The sequence below is a fragment of the Silene latifolia genome, chromosome 2, assembly GCF_048544455.1.
Source record: "Silene latifolia isolate original U9 population chromosome 2, ASM4854445v1, whole genome shotgun sequence".
In the NCBI taxonomy this organism is placed as follows: domain Eukaryota; kingdom Viridiplantae; phylum Streptophyta; class Magnoliopsida; order Caryophyllales; family Caryophyllaceae; genus Silene; species Silene latifolia.
Window position 1 is genome coordinate 8,323,123 of NC_133527.1, and position 13,681 is coordinate 8,336,803.

General features: G+C 37.1%; 1 protein-coding gene and 1 long non-coding RNA gene across 2 annotated transcripts; both read right to left on the reverse strand.

The window, feature by feature from the left end:
* Nucleotides 1-619: 619 nt before the first annotated feature.
* LOC141642195 (delta(12)-fatty-acid desaturase FAD2-like) lies at nucleotides 620-3,050 on the reverse strand. The gene is made up of 2 exons (XM_074450912.1): nucleotides 2,938-3,050; nucleotides 620-1,986 (listed from the first exon to the last, which is right to left on the reverse strand). Exon 2 carries the CDS (start codon nucleotides 1,967-1,969, stop codon nucleotides 854-856), a length of 1,116 nt encoding a protein of 371 aa, XP_074307013.1. The 5' UTR covers nucleotides 1,970-1,986; nucleotides 2,938-3,050; the 3' UTR covers nucleotides 620-853.
* A 7,482-nt stretch (nucleotides 3,051-10,532) lies between these two features.
* On the reverse strand, nucleotides 10,533-11,195 carry LOC141628133 (uncharacterized). Its single transcript, XR_012537098.1, has 3 exons — nucleotides 11,112-11,195; nucleotides 10,892-11,008; nucleotides 10,533-10,790 (listed from the first exon to the last, which is right to left on the reverse strand). It is a non-coding gene; the product is annotated as an uncharacterized LOC141628133 (long non-coding RNA).
* Nucleotides 11,196-13,681: the final 2,486 nt, after the last annotated feature.

The following is a 13,681-nucleotide window of genomic DNA, read 5'->3' on the forward strand; positions in this document are numbered from 1 at the left end:
TTCTACCAACAGACCAACAATGTTAAGTTAATACTCGGAAATACTTCCTCCGTTTCGGTCAATTGTTGTCCTTTGTTTTGGCATAAAACCCAAGGAAAGAGGAGGATGCCGATTACTAAATGACAAGTGGACCAAATTGAGTGTGAATGATCAAATTGCTCATCAAATTCATTTTTAAAATAGAAAGGATAACAATTGACTGAGATACCAAAATGAAATAGGACAACAAATAACCGGAAGTCCGGACAAAGGGTACGGAGTAATTTACTAAATTTCTCTCTCGTTTTTAAGTTATACACCGTTTAGTCTGAATTCGAATTAGTTTGGACCACAAGGGTAATATTGCCCTCTCGCAAGGAATTAAACACTGCTCCGTGCGATTCTCAAAACTCGAACACAAAACCTCTTATTGAATTATAATAGTCCCTTACGAGCTTATCTAAGTGCTCATGTATGCTTTATTTCTCAACACGATTGTTTGAAGTTTTTACGAGTGGTCATTAAGAATATGGGTGATCGGCCTCTCCCAATTAAGATAAGATAAATGTGACAATTTTATGATAAAATGATGAATGAGACTGAACCCGTATCTGAAAAATGAAAATCCTCGAAAAAGATGTAGGACAAGAGACATACACATATCCCTCGTTTGATATTATTTATCATAATAGAATTGCATTACACTTACATTAAAATTATGATAAAATTAACTAAAAACTAATTTAACCCATTAAACATAAAAAATTACCATAACTCATGTTATTGTGAAGATTGCAACAACACAACGCCTAAACAAGATTTCAAACTCTACATTAATCATCATATTGTGTATACTTAATTATTATGACCTAATTTAAAGCTTGTTAGTGTACCAAAACACACCATTATTCTTTCCAACAACATCATTTGTCACATAAACACATTCCTTGTATTCCCTCCACAATGCCTTGTACCATGGAGTCGAGTCGAATTGGTAATACTTTCCCAAAATCGGCTTAATCGCCTTTGTGGCCTCTTCGGCATGATAATGAGGTAAGGTAGAGAATAAATGATGAGTAATGTGAGTATCGGTAATATGATGGAAAACCCGGTTCAGTACTCCATAATCTCGGTCCATTGTCGCCAATGCGCCTCGTAACCAATCCCATTCGGATGATTCATAGTGAGGTAGTGAAGGGTGTGTGTGATGAAGCAGAGTAATTATAACAATAAAACCATTCATTACTAGTAATGGGCCTCCATATACACATAGGACCCACAAAAGCCCTTTAGCGGCCCAAAGGTGAAGGAGACCGTAGCCCACGGCTATAACTCCGATATCCGATAGGTATATTTGGAGCCTTTCATGGTTCAAGTAGATTGGGGCATTCGGGTCATAATGGCTCGTAAATCGAGCATATTTTCTACCACAAAAATTGAAGAGAAAATACATGTGTAAACCAAGGGCTAATGAGATTGAAAGGGTAATAACCCGTCCAATCGGGTTTTGATAATATTTTGTGTACCAAGGAATGTGGTCTATAGTGTTAGGGACGAAAACCTCGTCTTTTTCTAACGAGTTATGGTTTGCGTGGTGTCGTTTGTGACTTAATTTCCATGAGAAATAGGGTGTTAGGAGTAATGAGTGGAGGATTAACCCGACTGTGTCATCAAGCCATCGGTGGTTACTAAACGCGTGGTGACCACATTCGTGGGCTAGGACCCAAAGACCGGTCATGATACAACCTTGGGCCATTGCGTAAATGGCCCAAGCAATGTAGGATACGGGTTTTGGTAAAAGGTCGATGTATTTATTGGTAATATTGTAAATAAGAAAAATCGCAATTAAATCATAGAAAACATAAGAAAACGAACGTATTAATGAACGATTGAAGCAATGTGGTGGGATTGCTCTTTTGATTTGGCTAAGTGTAAATGGTGGTTTTTCAGTTGGTGCTCTTGGTTTAATCATCTCTTCACTTGCACCCATCTTTCTTTCAAATCTAGCTGAAATAGAAAGGAAATCGAGTAATTAATTTAACAAATCGATAATATTTATTTCCTTTGAAAAACTAATGCTACATTAGTGTAATTTCAGGTAGAGGGGTTACAAATTTGCGACGTAGTATAATATAATAGCGATTCTTCTTTCAAATCAAGCTGAAATAGGGAGGAAATTCTTCTGATTCTTTCTTTAATTAGATTTTTAATACGTGTCCTTAGAATTTAGGGCACATATTAGAAAAATCGATATATAATAATAATAATAATAATAATAATAATAATAATAATAATAATAATACTTGAGTCTTTGGTAAAGAGTTAGGGACTAGGGAGTACTAGCCATGTGCCATATAATGCTTAATATCACAAATTAATTATCAAGGGGGGACAATAATAAAGTTGTACCAACAATGTAATCTAGTTTCCAAATATCATTGATTTTTGTAATGATAACCTAGTACTATTATTTGAATAATCTTTTGTCATTAATTCATGAAATTAAACAACAAATTTAACGTTTGGTATTGTTAAAAAGATACGGACTACTCCATATATAATATATTGATGGATTCAGATCTCGTTATAATAACACAACGTAAAATGATATGATAGTTAACATTTTAGCTATGACACTCTACCTATAAATATAGATGTTTTTCTGATGTAATATAAACGAACACTATAAATAAATAATCGATATTTTTTTTTCCTGGATCACGATTCTAATAAATTCATTCATTAATAGGACGTAACATAAGATCTTCATTCGAAAGGACAACCCAACCTTCGATACAACATCGATTAAGAAAACGAAAAAAAAAACAACTCGAATCACATGAATATAAAACAACAATGCAAATATAATTTGATGATTTTAATTTTTTTTTTTTTAAATCGATGTAAACAATGATAAAAATGAATTGAGATCTGAAAAAATGCAATGTGGGAGAATACCTGAATGAAAATGAAAGACGAGATGTAGAACACCAAAATTTGTGCACTACTTTGTTATTTTGTTGGACGTTGGAGGAAGAGTAGTGTCGTCCTTTTATAGTATTCAACTTTAGATATTATGTCTATTAATGGGTCCCTAATTTTTACGTGATTAATGCTTTTATTTTACCCAAAATTTTGCTTAAGACGGTTTTATCAGTAGTGACATAGATGAGAAAAAAATATGCCTAAAAACTAACAAAATATTTATTTCATTTATACAAGTGAGAGTTTTATTTAATCTGTTTTAATATTAAGACGGATAAATTCGTCTTAAGAGAGACCTGTTGTTTATTTTATTATTTTTGAGTCTTAGATCTTAATAAAAAAAATTGTTGTGGTGGTCTGACCGTTGTGGTCACGGTTGACGGCACTTGGTAGCACTTGTGGACCTACAAAATAAGAGTATATACTTGATGCCACAACCTCCTCGCCATGCATAAGAAGTTCTATTTTTATTTTGGTTGTTTATTATGAAGGGTCAATACAATACAACGACATGTTAGAAGGTAGGGCCGTAGGGGTGAAGGTGATAATCAGGTCAGTCAAGTTGTGTTTGGGTCGGATTATTTTAAGTTCGGGTTATTTCGGCTAAGTTTATCTTATTAGGTCGAGTTGAGTTCGGGTCGGTCATTAATTCATAATCAAGGGTCGGGTTTGGATCGGGTCTAGTTACTTTATCATATTACTTCAATTTTTAATGTTAATTTTAGTATTTGTCTATTTTTTTTGTTTAGTTATTTATTATTAAGACAAAAACATCAATCTAAAGAGTAAATCACTTCATTTGATCAATACTCCGTATTAAGTAGCTTAATAGTTTCCAGGTCATCGATCTATTCCGGACAATATCATGATGAGTTCATTTGGGTAAAGTTCGGATCACTGTTCGTATCAGGTGTGGGGTCGTAAACGTGTCGGACTGATTTTAGGTTGTTATAATTCTCCTTTTTTTTTTCTCCTCAACGACTATAGACTTTTGTTTCCTTTTTTTTACGTTGTGCGGACTATCAACAAAGTGCTCAGAATTCAATGGCACTTGGAATGAAGAGCTAAAGACTTTCAGAAAAAACAAAAACAAAAAGGAAAAGAAGTCGTTGTTCAAAGATAATCAAGTGTTTAACAAATCGTAAATTCCACAATTGACTTGGAAAGAAAATACTCGTAATTTTTCATTTTTCATTTTTCATTTTTCATGTGCATTCATTTCATAAGTGACAAAGATGCGTACCAAACAACTCATATCATCAAAGTTTCATGACAAAAAATACGTACAGAACTTGATAACAAAATCGGTTTGATGTCAATTTTGCCTATCGAAGTATTGTTTTTTAGACTACATGCATTTCATGCTTCTAAATCCACAATAGTAGCATTTCAATTGCAAAATTTTCGCTTGTTACCTTGTGCTTTCGAAATTAATTTCGTGTCGATTCTATTCAAGTCAGTTTCTAATATGATATAAATATATTTATAGTTTATTAGGTCCGCTCACTTGAATGCTAATTAGATTTAAAGAGTGGTTAGTATACAAGCTCCCCCGTACCATATGCTGAAATTCCACTTATTATTAGTCACCCTGGCTCTGATACCATATTAAAAAGACCATCTCAACCAAATTCCTTAAGTGATGGTTGCGGTCCAATTAATATTTAATATCCTAATACCCCTCTCACTCAAATGCCCTTTGGGCTTGAAGAGTGGTTAGTGCCTTACATACCATGTTAAGATGCACCGTATCAACCTAAACCTTAAGGTGATGGTTGAAACTCACTAATATATTTATATCCTATTAGTTCATTTTGTTCAGCTATCTACTCAGGCTAACTCCTAGATCATGTTCTTTTGGACTTAAAGTCATTTCGTTTAAATTCAGTTCAGTTCATAACAGGTTAGTTTTATACCTTTTTTTTTTCTACAAGTTCACCTTCTATAAGTTGAATTCAGCTTTTATAAAATCAGTTCACAAAATTTCAGCTCCTTTAAGTTCAGTTCAACTCTTATAAGTTAGGTTCAAAAAAGTTTAGCTCCAATTAATTCAATTCACCAAACTTTAGCTCAATAAGTTCACTTCAGATATATTATTAAGTCCAAATGAAAAGGGTCTTAGTTCACTTCATTCAATTCAGTTCAGTTTCAATTTCATGCATTTCATTTCAATTCAGTCCTTTCAGTCGAAAAGACCATAAACTTTCTATAAAAGTATGAAACTATATATATACTACAGTCCTATAATATCAATCAAAGTTTTGTTATTTAGGGTTAGGGTTTAAGGGTTGACAGAGGATACTAATGTTTGAACCTTGGTCATTTAAATTAGAGCGTGTAACTCTTAACCACTAGCAGTGGCGGAGGGACGTACTGACAAGGAGTGTTCTAGGACACCACAAACGTTGGTAAAAATTGCTGTAAGTTGTGCAAATTGAATCAAAGGAAACCATAAAAGTGACAGTTGAACACCACTTTAAGAAGAACATTGCCACTTGTCAGTATTTGAGTAGATTTACATTTAGAAAAATAACGGTAACACTATTACCCAATTACAAAGGGACTGTCTGACGGATAACTTTTTGGTCATCTTTCTTCTGATAGTCGTGTATAAGCCGTTCTATATTAAATGGATCTAATACTACTACAGATACAGGCTATAACAACGGTTAAAAACCGTTGTTATATAAAAAAGCGGACGTTGTTAAAGCATCCGTTGTTAAAGGTTTTAAGAACGGTTGGTTTTTCTAAGTAACCCGTTGTGAAAACTATTAACAACGGTTTAAAGTGGAAAAAACCGTTGTGGAAAGTGTGACTAAATTTTGGTGGAAAACTTATAACAACGGTTACACTAGAAAAAACCGTTGTTATAACTAAAGACAACGGTTTTTTTTTTTAAAACCTTTGTTGTTGATTTTAAAAAATAAATAAATAAATTATATATTACTAGATGCATGCATTATTACTGCAATTCTGATGCATAATATGCATTATTACTGTCAAATCCCTGCATATGAAAGGACACAATAATATATGGAATGAGAAGGGTTATAAGATTTGGCACAACTTCCTAAACATATATTAATTAAAAAACAACTCAAACGACACATTACTAAGTATAAATTCATGCATTATCTCAATAACCATTCCGTTGTATCACTATCTCCACGTCCTAAACTCCAAACCCTAAATCTTTAAAACAAACTCCAAACTTCCTTCAACAATGAATGATAGCATCTGTAATACATGCATTATGACCGAGTACAACAAGAGTTTCATCCGCCGGTTGCTGGACATCGAGAGCAGGTTCAGGAGCTACCTTGAGGAAGCTCGGATCGCACTCAAGGACGCCAAAAAAAATGGCTTGACAGAGCAGCAGATAATGCAGCTATATGACGATATAACAACTGCGGAACGAAACTTCCAAATAGCAAAGGAGGAGAGGATGGATATCATAGAAGAGAATAAGACTCTCTATGCATATCTAAGAATTGCATTTTTAGCAATGTAATTCATTTTTTATGTATTTATATATTAATTAATTAAGTTTATTATGCATTCCTCTCCATCATCTTCTTCTTTGTTTTATTTTATTTAATTTGTTTTACAAGCTAACAAACACAGAAAAACAACAGTGACAAAACTAATTAAGCGAATAATACTTAAAGAAAGAACAATAATGATCGATAAAAACACATGCAAATAAAATAATTAGAGAAAGAAAATAATGACGTAGATGACAAAACCTAAAACCATGCATATAAAGCGATACATATTTACCTGATAATTAGAGAAAGTAATAGATGATGACAACAACAGTGACGAAGATGATAAAGCGACGATGATAAAGAGATTAAGAGAGAAAGAGACGATGAGAAAGTGTGTGTTTGTGTTTGTGTATGTTTGTGTTTGTATTTGTGTTAGGTTTGTGTTTGTGGCTGTAGCTGATCTGTGTTTGTGTGGTTTATATTATGGAAAGTATTGACAACGGTTTTTACACATAAACCCGTTGTCATTAAAGAATATATTAACAACGGGTCCTTAGAAAACCGTTGTTAAAAATTATTAACAACGGGTTTATATATAACCGTTGTAATTACTTTTCACTAACTTTCTGCCAAATTATTAACAACGGTTATATTGTATTACAGAGTAAACTGTTGTTATTAGTTTTTATATTAACAACGGTTGTACAAGTTTGACCCGTTGTTAAAACCTATAACAACGGTTATCAAAACATAACCGTTGTAATTAAGTTTAGTAAAATTCGCGCCATCCATTCTACAACGTCTTATGGTGATTTTCGTGAATAAGCGTTGTTAAAGGGGCGTTGTAGTTGCCTGAATTTGTAGTAGTGTAAACGTAATTTTATTAGTAGGTAAATGTGATTATTAGAAGATCCTATAATAAATTTTTGTAAATCAGTCTTACATGAATAAGGGTGTTCTTCACGACTCAAGAGTCCATAATTTTGTACCCTATGACATAACAGCTCTTACTTTGATCTGATATAGAAAGCTAAAATATCATCGCTTCATTTATTTTAATTATAATTACATTTGTTTCAGAGGGTTTAATTTGCCTACTTTGACCTAAATCTAGTTTAATTTATCATCGCTTCATTTATATACTTTTATGATTAACCAGTCGGTTGTAAGCTTTCGTGACGAGTGAGAGTGATGTATATCTATGAATAAATGTAACAATCGTTTATTTGGGAGAATAGTATTAAAAAATGTTCCGGGTGTAATTCCGAAGCAGCTATTTGTTACCACTCGTGGCTTGTAGAATGACGTCTTTGATTGAATCCTCCTTTCGGTCTCTCCTGAAACAATGAACAAACTGAGGGCTCGGCTTTGTACCGAGCGAACTCACTCCGACGCTCAAGTCAGTAAACTTAAAGGGATTAAGTTGTGTGTTACTTGGCGAAGTATATATTGTAGAGAGATAAGGAAGATATTACCAGATTATGAGGTGTTTAGGTTATATTTTGGGATCCTTTCCTCAATGAGGGTTGAGGAGTATTTATAGACTTTCACCTTTTGTCACGTAGTGGCCAAGTGGCCAAGTGGCTAGCAGGTGGAAAGACTGATCTACCCTCGGCCGAGGGACCCATGGAAGGCCGGCGGGCCCTGTTGACTCCATGCCGAGGGGTCTTGGATATGAGTACGCGGATGTGTGTCCCGGCCGCTAGTTGCTGGCCGAGACCCAGTGATCGGCCGACAGCGCGTCGGTTAGGCGGTCTAACATGTTGACTTGTCGTCTTTTGATCCTTGACCTTGCTCAATGTGTTGACTCGGTCAGCGGGTGCAGAATATGCCCCATCAATTTGCCCCCAGCATAGTCTATGCCGTGGTATGGACCTTCGATGAGTGTTGAGCGTATTCTGCGCAAGTTGAAATTTCTTCCCCGGCTTCTTCTTCCTCGGCTTGCTTCTGTTCAGGCCGTACCATATCCCCCCTCCACATGGGTGTGTAATGGACATCAAATATGGAAAATAAGGTGTCGCTGGCCGGCGGGTCCAAGGTTGAGAGTGTCGGATGTTTTGATTGCCCCCGGCCGGTGCTGCCAAGCTTGGTTGATCAGCTGGCCGTTTGGCAAGTAGATAACAAGGAGCGTGTTGAAGAAGATACGTCGATTGGCATTCCGCTAAGTAGCGTGTCAAAGAAGATTGGTAACTGTTGTGACGATTGACATTCTGTGGCTGCATGCTTGACACGTGTCTCGGTGTTGATTGGTTGACGCTTCATGGGCTTTGCCCTGATTGGTCGGATTGAGTGGGCTTTGCCCTATAAATAGGAGAGTTAGCCCCTGAATTTGGCCTTCCAAATTCATTTTCTCAAAAAATTTTCTTCTTCTCGCTTAGTTTTCTTTGACGAAACTTCTCTCTAGTCTTCGAAGCGTTACTCGGCGTAACACTCTTCCCAAGGTAAACAAACAAATTTTCCAACTTTTAATTGTTTAAGTTTTTGTTGTGAACATGTCTTCTGGTGATGTCGGACCTAGTAATCCTGCGCCGGGGGGTTCCCCGTCGCGCCTTGATGAAGAGGAGGCACTGGCCGCCGTCCCGATAAGGTCAAGGGGCCCTAGGTCTCCTTCTCCTGAAGTTAACGATCAGTATTTGGAGGATTTCTCGGATGATGATGATGGTGATGATGACGGTGATGATGAGGAAATGAATCATTCCGATGAGGAGAGGCCGCATCTCCTGGATCACGACGACGTCTGTAAGATTGGCCCTGATCGTGCTTGGACCAACAAGTTCGCCAGTTGTTCTGGTCCTGACTTTTTCGAACATCACTTCTCCTTCGGCGGGGAGTATAAGATTGTTATTCCTAGAGAGGGTCAGGCCATCTGTTGCCCTCCCCCGGGTTGTATCGGCGTATACATGAGACACCTGGAGTATGGGCTCCGGTTTCCTCTCAATACATACGTTGCTGCCATAATTAAAGCAATGAACGTCGCTGTGGCGCAGCTGCATCCGTTGGCCATCAGGACGATTGTTGGCTTTGTGTGGCTGTGCCAATTTAAGGGGGAGGCCCCAACGGTGAACCTATTCCGCCGGCTTCATCACCTTCGACTGAATGTCCAAGGTGGCAGGGGGTGGTATAGCATACAGACCGAGCCAGGTTATATCACCGTCCCCAAGCTTACTTCCTGCAAGGGCTGGAAGTCACGGTGGGTGTATGTTGAGGTTCCAGGGGATTATCCGCTGCCTCGGTCCTTCCAGCACCAAGTCAATTTGCGGTGCGAGAGCAAAGGGGAGCGTGAGAAACACTACAACAAATAAGGTAATTGGCGACCATATAAGGCGACTGAGAACAGTCGCCATTAAGAATAAAGCGACTAAGGCCCGTCGCCCGCACTTCGTAGCTAGGTTTGGTCGCTTTTGGCGACAGGCCTTAGTCGCCAATTTTGGCGATGAATTTTTAAAGCGGGCGACCAAATTGTCGCCAAAATTGGCGATGTCATTAGTCGCCTTTTTAGCGATCATCATTAGTCGCCTTTTTACAATCCACGTCATCTCCATATATTCGAATTGGCGACGATTTTGGTCGCCATTTTGGCGATCGTTTTTTTCGCCATTTTGGCGACTGATTTCCGTCGCCAAATGCACTGTTTCCCGTCGCCAATGACCCTAAAATTAATTCATGATCAGAAACTTAGCGACGGTTTCCCGTCGCCAATTGCCCAGTATCCGTCGCCAAATTTACATTTTTTTAGCCTAAAAATCGTTTTTGACCTAGCCAAATACGTAAAAACCTGCAAATAAACCAACACTTCCAGCAGAGAACACATGGGAAGCCAACACAACCAAACTTGATAAAGAAAATCATGTTCCATACACACAACTACGAGTTCTACGAGTTTTGGTCATCTAACATTATCCGGGAATAACATGTTCTCTAAAAAACTACATAACAGGGAAACTTGCTCCCGCTCCACTACCACCTCCAAAATTAGGATCTCTAGGATCCTTTGGTTGCGGCGCCACCCGTGTTGCAATTGGCGAAGAAGGAGTTCATCCGTTCCATTTCCTCCTTCATCCTCCGAATTTCATAATCTCTCTCGGCATCCCGCCTCTCCCTCTCGGCATCCTGCCTCTCCCTGGCGGCTAATTGAGCTTGGAGCACACTCACGACACTTGGGGTATAAGGTTGTTGTTGGGAGGAAATTGACCCTCTTCTTCTTGTAGGAGGGTAGAAAATCTCCTTTGCCGACCCGGCTCCATACACATCTCCTCTTTGGAACCCCTCAACAAGATCAAACCATAGCTCATTGTCATCAATTTCCGGGTTGTTCTTCCTACGGACAAGGAATTGTTCCTAAAAAATTGATAAAACATTAATGGTTAGAGGTTACTTATCTAAAAATTGATAAAACATATACTTTAAAAAGCTAAGAAATTTTTTTTTTTGACACTTACATATAACTGTTGATCTTTTTCCTTCGCGAAGATCAACTTGCCCTTGCTTGTCTTCTTTGCGTGAGTGTCAACAAAGAGATCAACAATCGTGGGTACCTTACCCTTATTCTTCTTGGTCTTCCGGAAAAAAAAACAAGGAAATTGTTACTCAAACATGATAATTAATGAGACTAATTAAATTAGAAGACTATTAAATTAAAAGCTAAGACAAATAACTTACATCTAACACCACACGATCATGAAAAGATTGAGACCCTTCATAATGAGTAGGCTCAACTTCCGCGTCCTTATCTCCTCCTTTCCTGTTGATCTTGTTCCGGCCGATGCTTCCTTGAACTCGGGACTGTTCCGGTTTGGTATATTCCTCATATGACGAACCTGTAATCAATAAAATAACAATTATTAATTAATATATTTTCAAAATATGTAATTAATTTTAACTAATTACGGGTATTAAAAGAAACTAAATACCTTTCATGAAAGATGGCGCCTTCTTCCTCTTAGACACCTTATACATGTTGTCCCTTAGCCTCTTCTTGCCAATGTCATTATACCTTTGCCAAACTAGGCGCTCAAGGTCGGTTGGCCAATAGAACACACGCTACAAAAAGTAAACACATAGATGAGAAACAAATTAATAATAAGGTAAAAAGAATAAATAAATTATATTTAATAATATATATTTTATAAATAGATACCCGGAAGTTGTTGAACCACATCTCCTTATCTTCATCACTAGCGTTACTCCAACAAGTAACGCCGTGTGTCATGTTCTCTTGGGTGCTATTAGTCACACCACGAACAACTGTTTGACTTCTAAACCTGAAATCAAACATGTTAAAAACATAATTATATAGGAATAAAAAATAATGTATAATTAACATATGTCTAAAAAAAGTCATTTATTACTAAATAAAAAAATTACAAAATAGAATGAATAAAAAATTACCATAGACCATTCGGATCAAGGATCATCCTGCCGTCAGTATGTCGGGGTACACCAACCTCCTCCTCCTCCTCCTCACTCACCTCCGTAGTAGAACGGTCAACGTCCTCCTCCCGCTCTCCTGAGCTACTACCTCCCTCACTATAGCCTCCGCGCTGCCTACCTCCTCCACGAGCCATGTGTACTACAATTGATTAAAAAGTGTTAGCAAATATTACAGGATAATTATTATAAGATACAAAAAAAAAAACCTAATAAACAGGTATAAAAGAAAAAAATAAAACGCTAATAATTGTTTCCAAATTTTGATATGTATACTTTCAATACCTTCTCTTACTCATCATCATCATCATCCTCATCTTCTTCTTCTTCTTCTTCTTCTTCTTCTTCTTCTTCTTCTTCTTCTTCTTCTTCTTCTTCTTCTTCTTCTTCTTCTTCTTCTTCTTCTTCTTCTTCTTCTTCTTCTTCTTCTTCTTCTTCTTCTTCTTCTTCTTCTTCTTCTTCTTCTTCCTCCTCCTCTTCTTCTTCTTCCCCCTCTTCTATCTCATCCCTCTCCTTATCATTCTCTTCTTCTTCCTCTTCTAACTCCTCCTCCGCTTCTATCTCATTTGCATAAATAATTTCATCATGATCAACTGGGGACAAAACTGTTTCTGATACAACCTCTTCTTGGAAAAAAAATGTATCAACTTCTGATCGTGCCTTTGTTTTAAAAACGGCCCACCATTGCTTTTATTGTCTATCATTACTTGTGCTCGGAAGAGATGCAAAATAAACTTGATGAGCTTGTTGTGCAAGTATAAATGGGTCATATTGAGAGTAGGTTCGAGTATGATTCACTTCCACGAGTTTGTAACGATCATGGACTCTCGTTCCAGCTACGGAATTATCGCTCCATTGAATCTTGAATAAGACGGTTTTATAACTCCGATCCCGGCCATTGTAGCACAACTCAAAGATATCCTCTAATATGCCATAATATTCATTGCCATCAAGAGAAGAAATAGTAACGCCGTAGTTGCATTTAGCCTTACTTTTGCCATAGTCAAATGTTTGAAACTTAAACCCATTAATTGAATATCGATTCCACGTCACAACCTTTCGAGAAGGACCCAAAGCCAAGCTTCTTATCACATCATCTTGAATATTTAGCTTACATACATGCTTCCGAAACCAGGCTGGAAATTGATCCTCATGCTTATGCCAAACATCCTCTCTGTTCACATTAGGGTGTTCTTTAATGAAATCTGTCACAAATTGAGCTTCATATGGCTCCAAAACCTCACAATTAGATAGCACATAAAGGTGGGCACGGTTATACTCCTTGTCATCCAGAAATCTTGTTCCCCCAACTGATGAACACCCTATTTCATCCTGCATTTGGAAACACTTGGGTATACTTGTGTCTAGTTCATCCGCTTCATCAATATTCAAGTATTTTGCTTTGGTCTCAATATGTTTTTCAAAATAAAGAGAGCAAAAATTGGCAATCTCTTCCGTTAGGTAGGCATTGCATATAGAACCTTCCACACGAGCTTTATTACCAATTTTTTTCTTCACATGATTAAGAAACCTTTCGAAAGGATACATCCACCTATATTGGACGGGTCCACCAACTTTAGCTTCATATGGCAAATGGATAGGTAGATGCTCCATCGAATTGAAAAAAGAAGGCGGAAATATCATCTCAAGTTTGCACAAAATTTCTGGTATTTGGTCTTCTAAACGACTCATGTCCTCAACTGATATCGTGGAGGAACATAAATCTCTAAAAAATTGACTTATTTCTGTAACTGCATTCCAAACTGTAGTCGGGAGTAAATTTTTAAAAGCCACGGGTAATA

Bases quoted from the DNA above. Each gene is read 5' to 3' on its own strand.
- LOC141642195 (XM_074450912.1), bottom strand. From the start codon at position 1,969: ATGGGTGCAAGTGAAGAGATGATTAAACCAAGAGCACCAACTGAAAAA.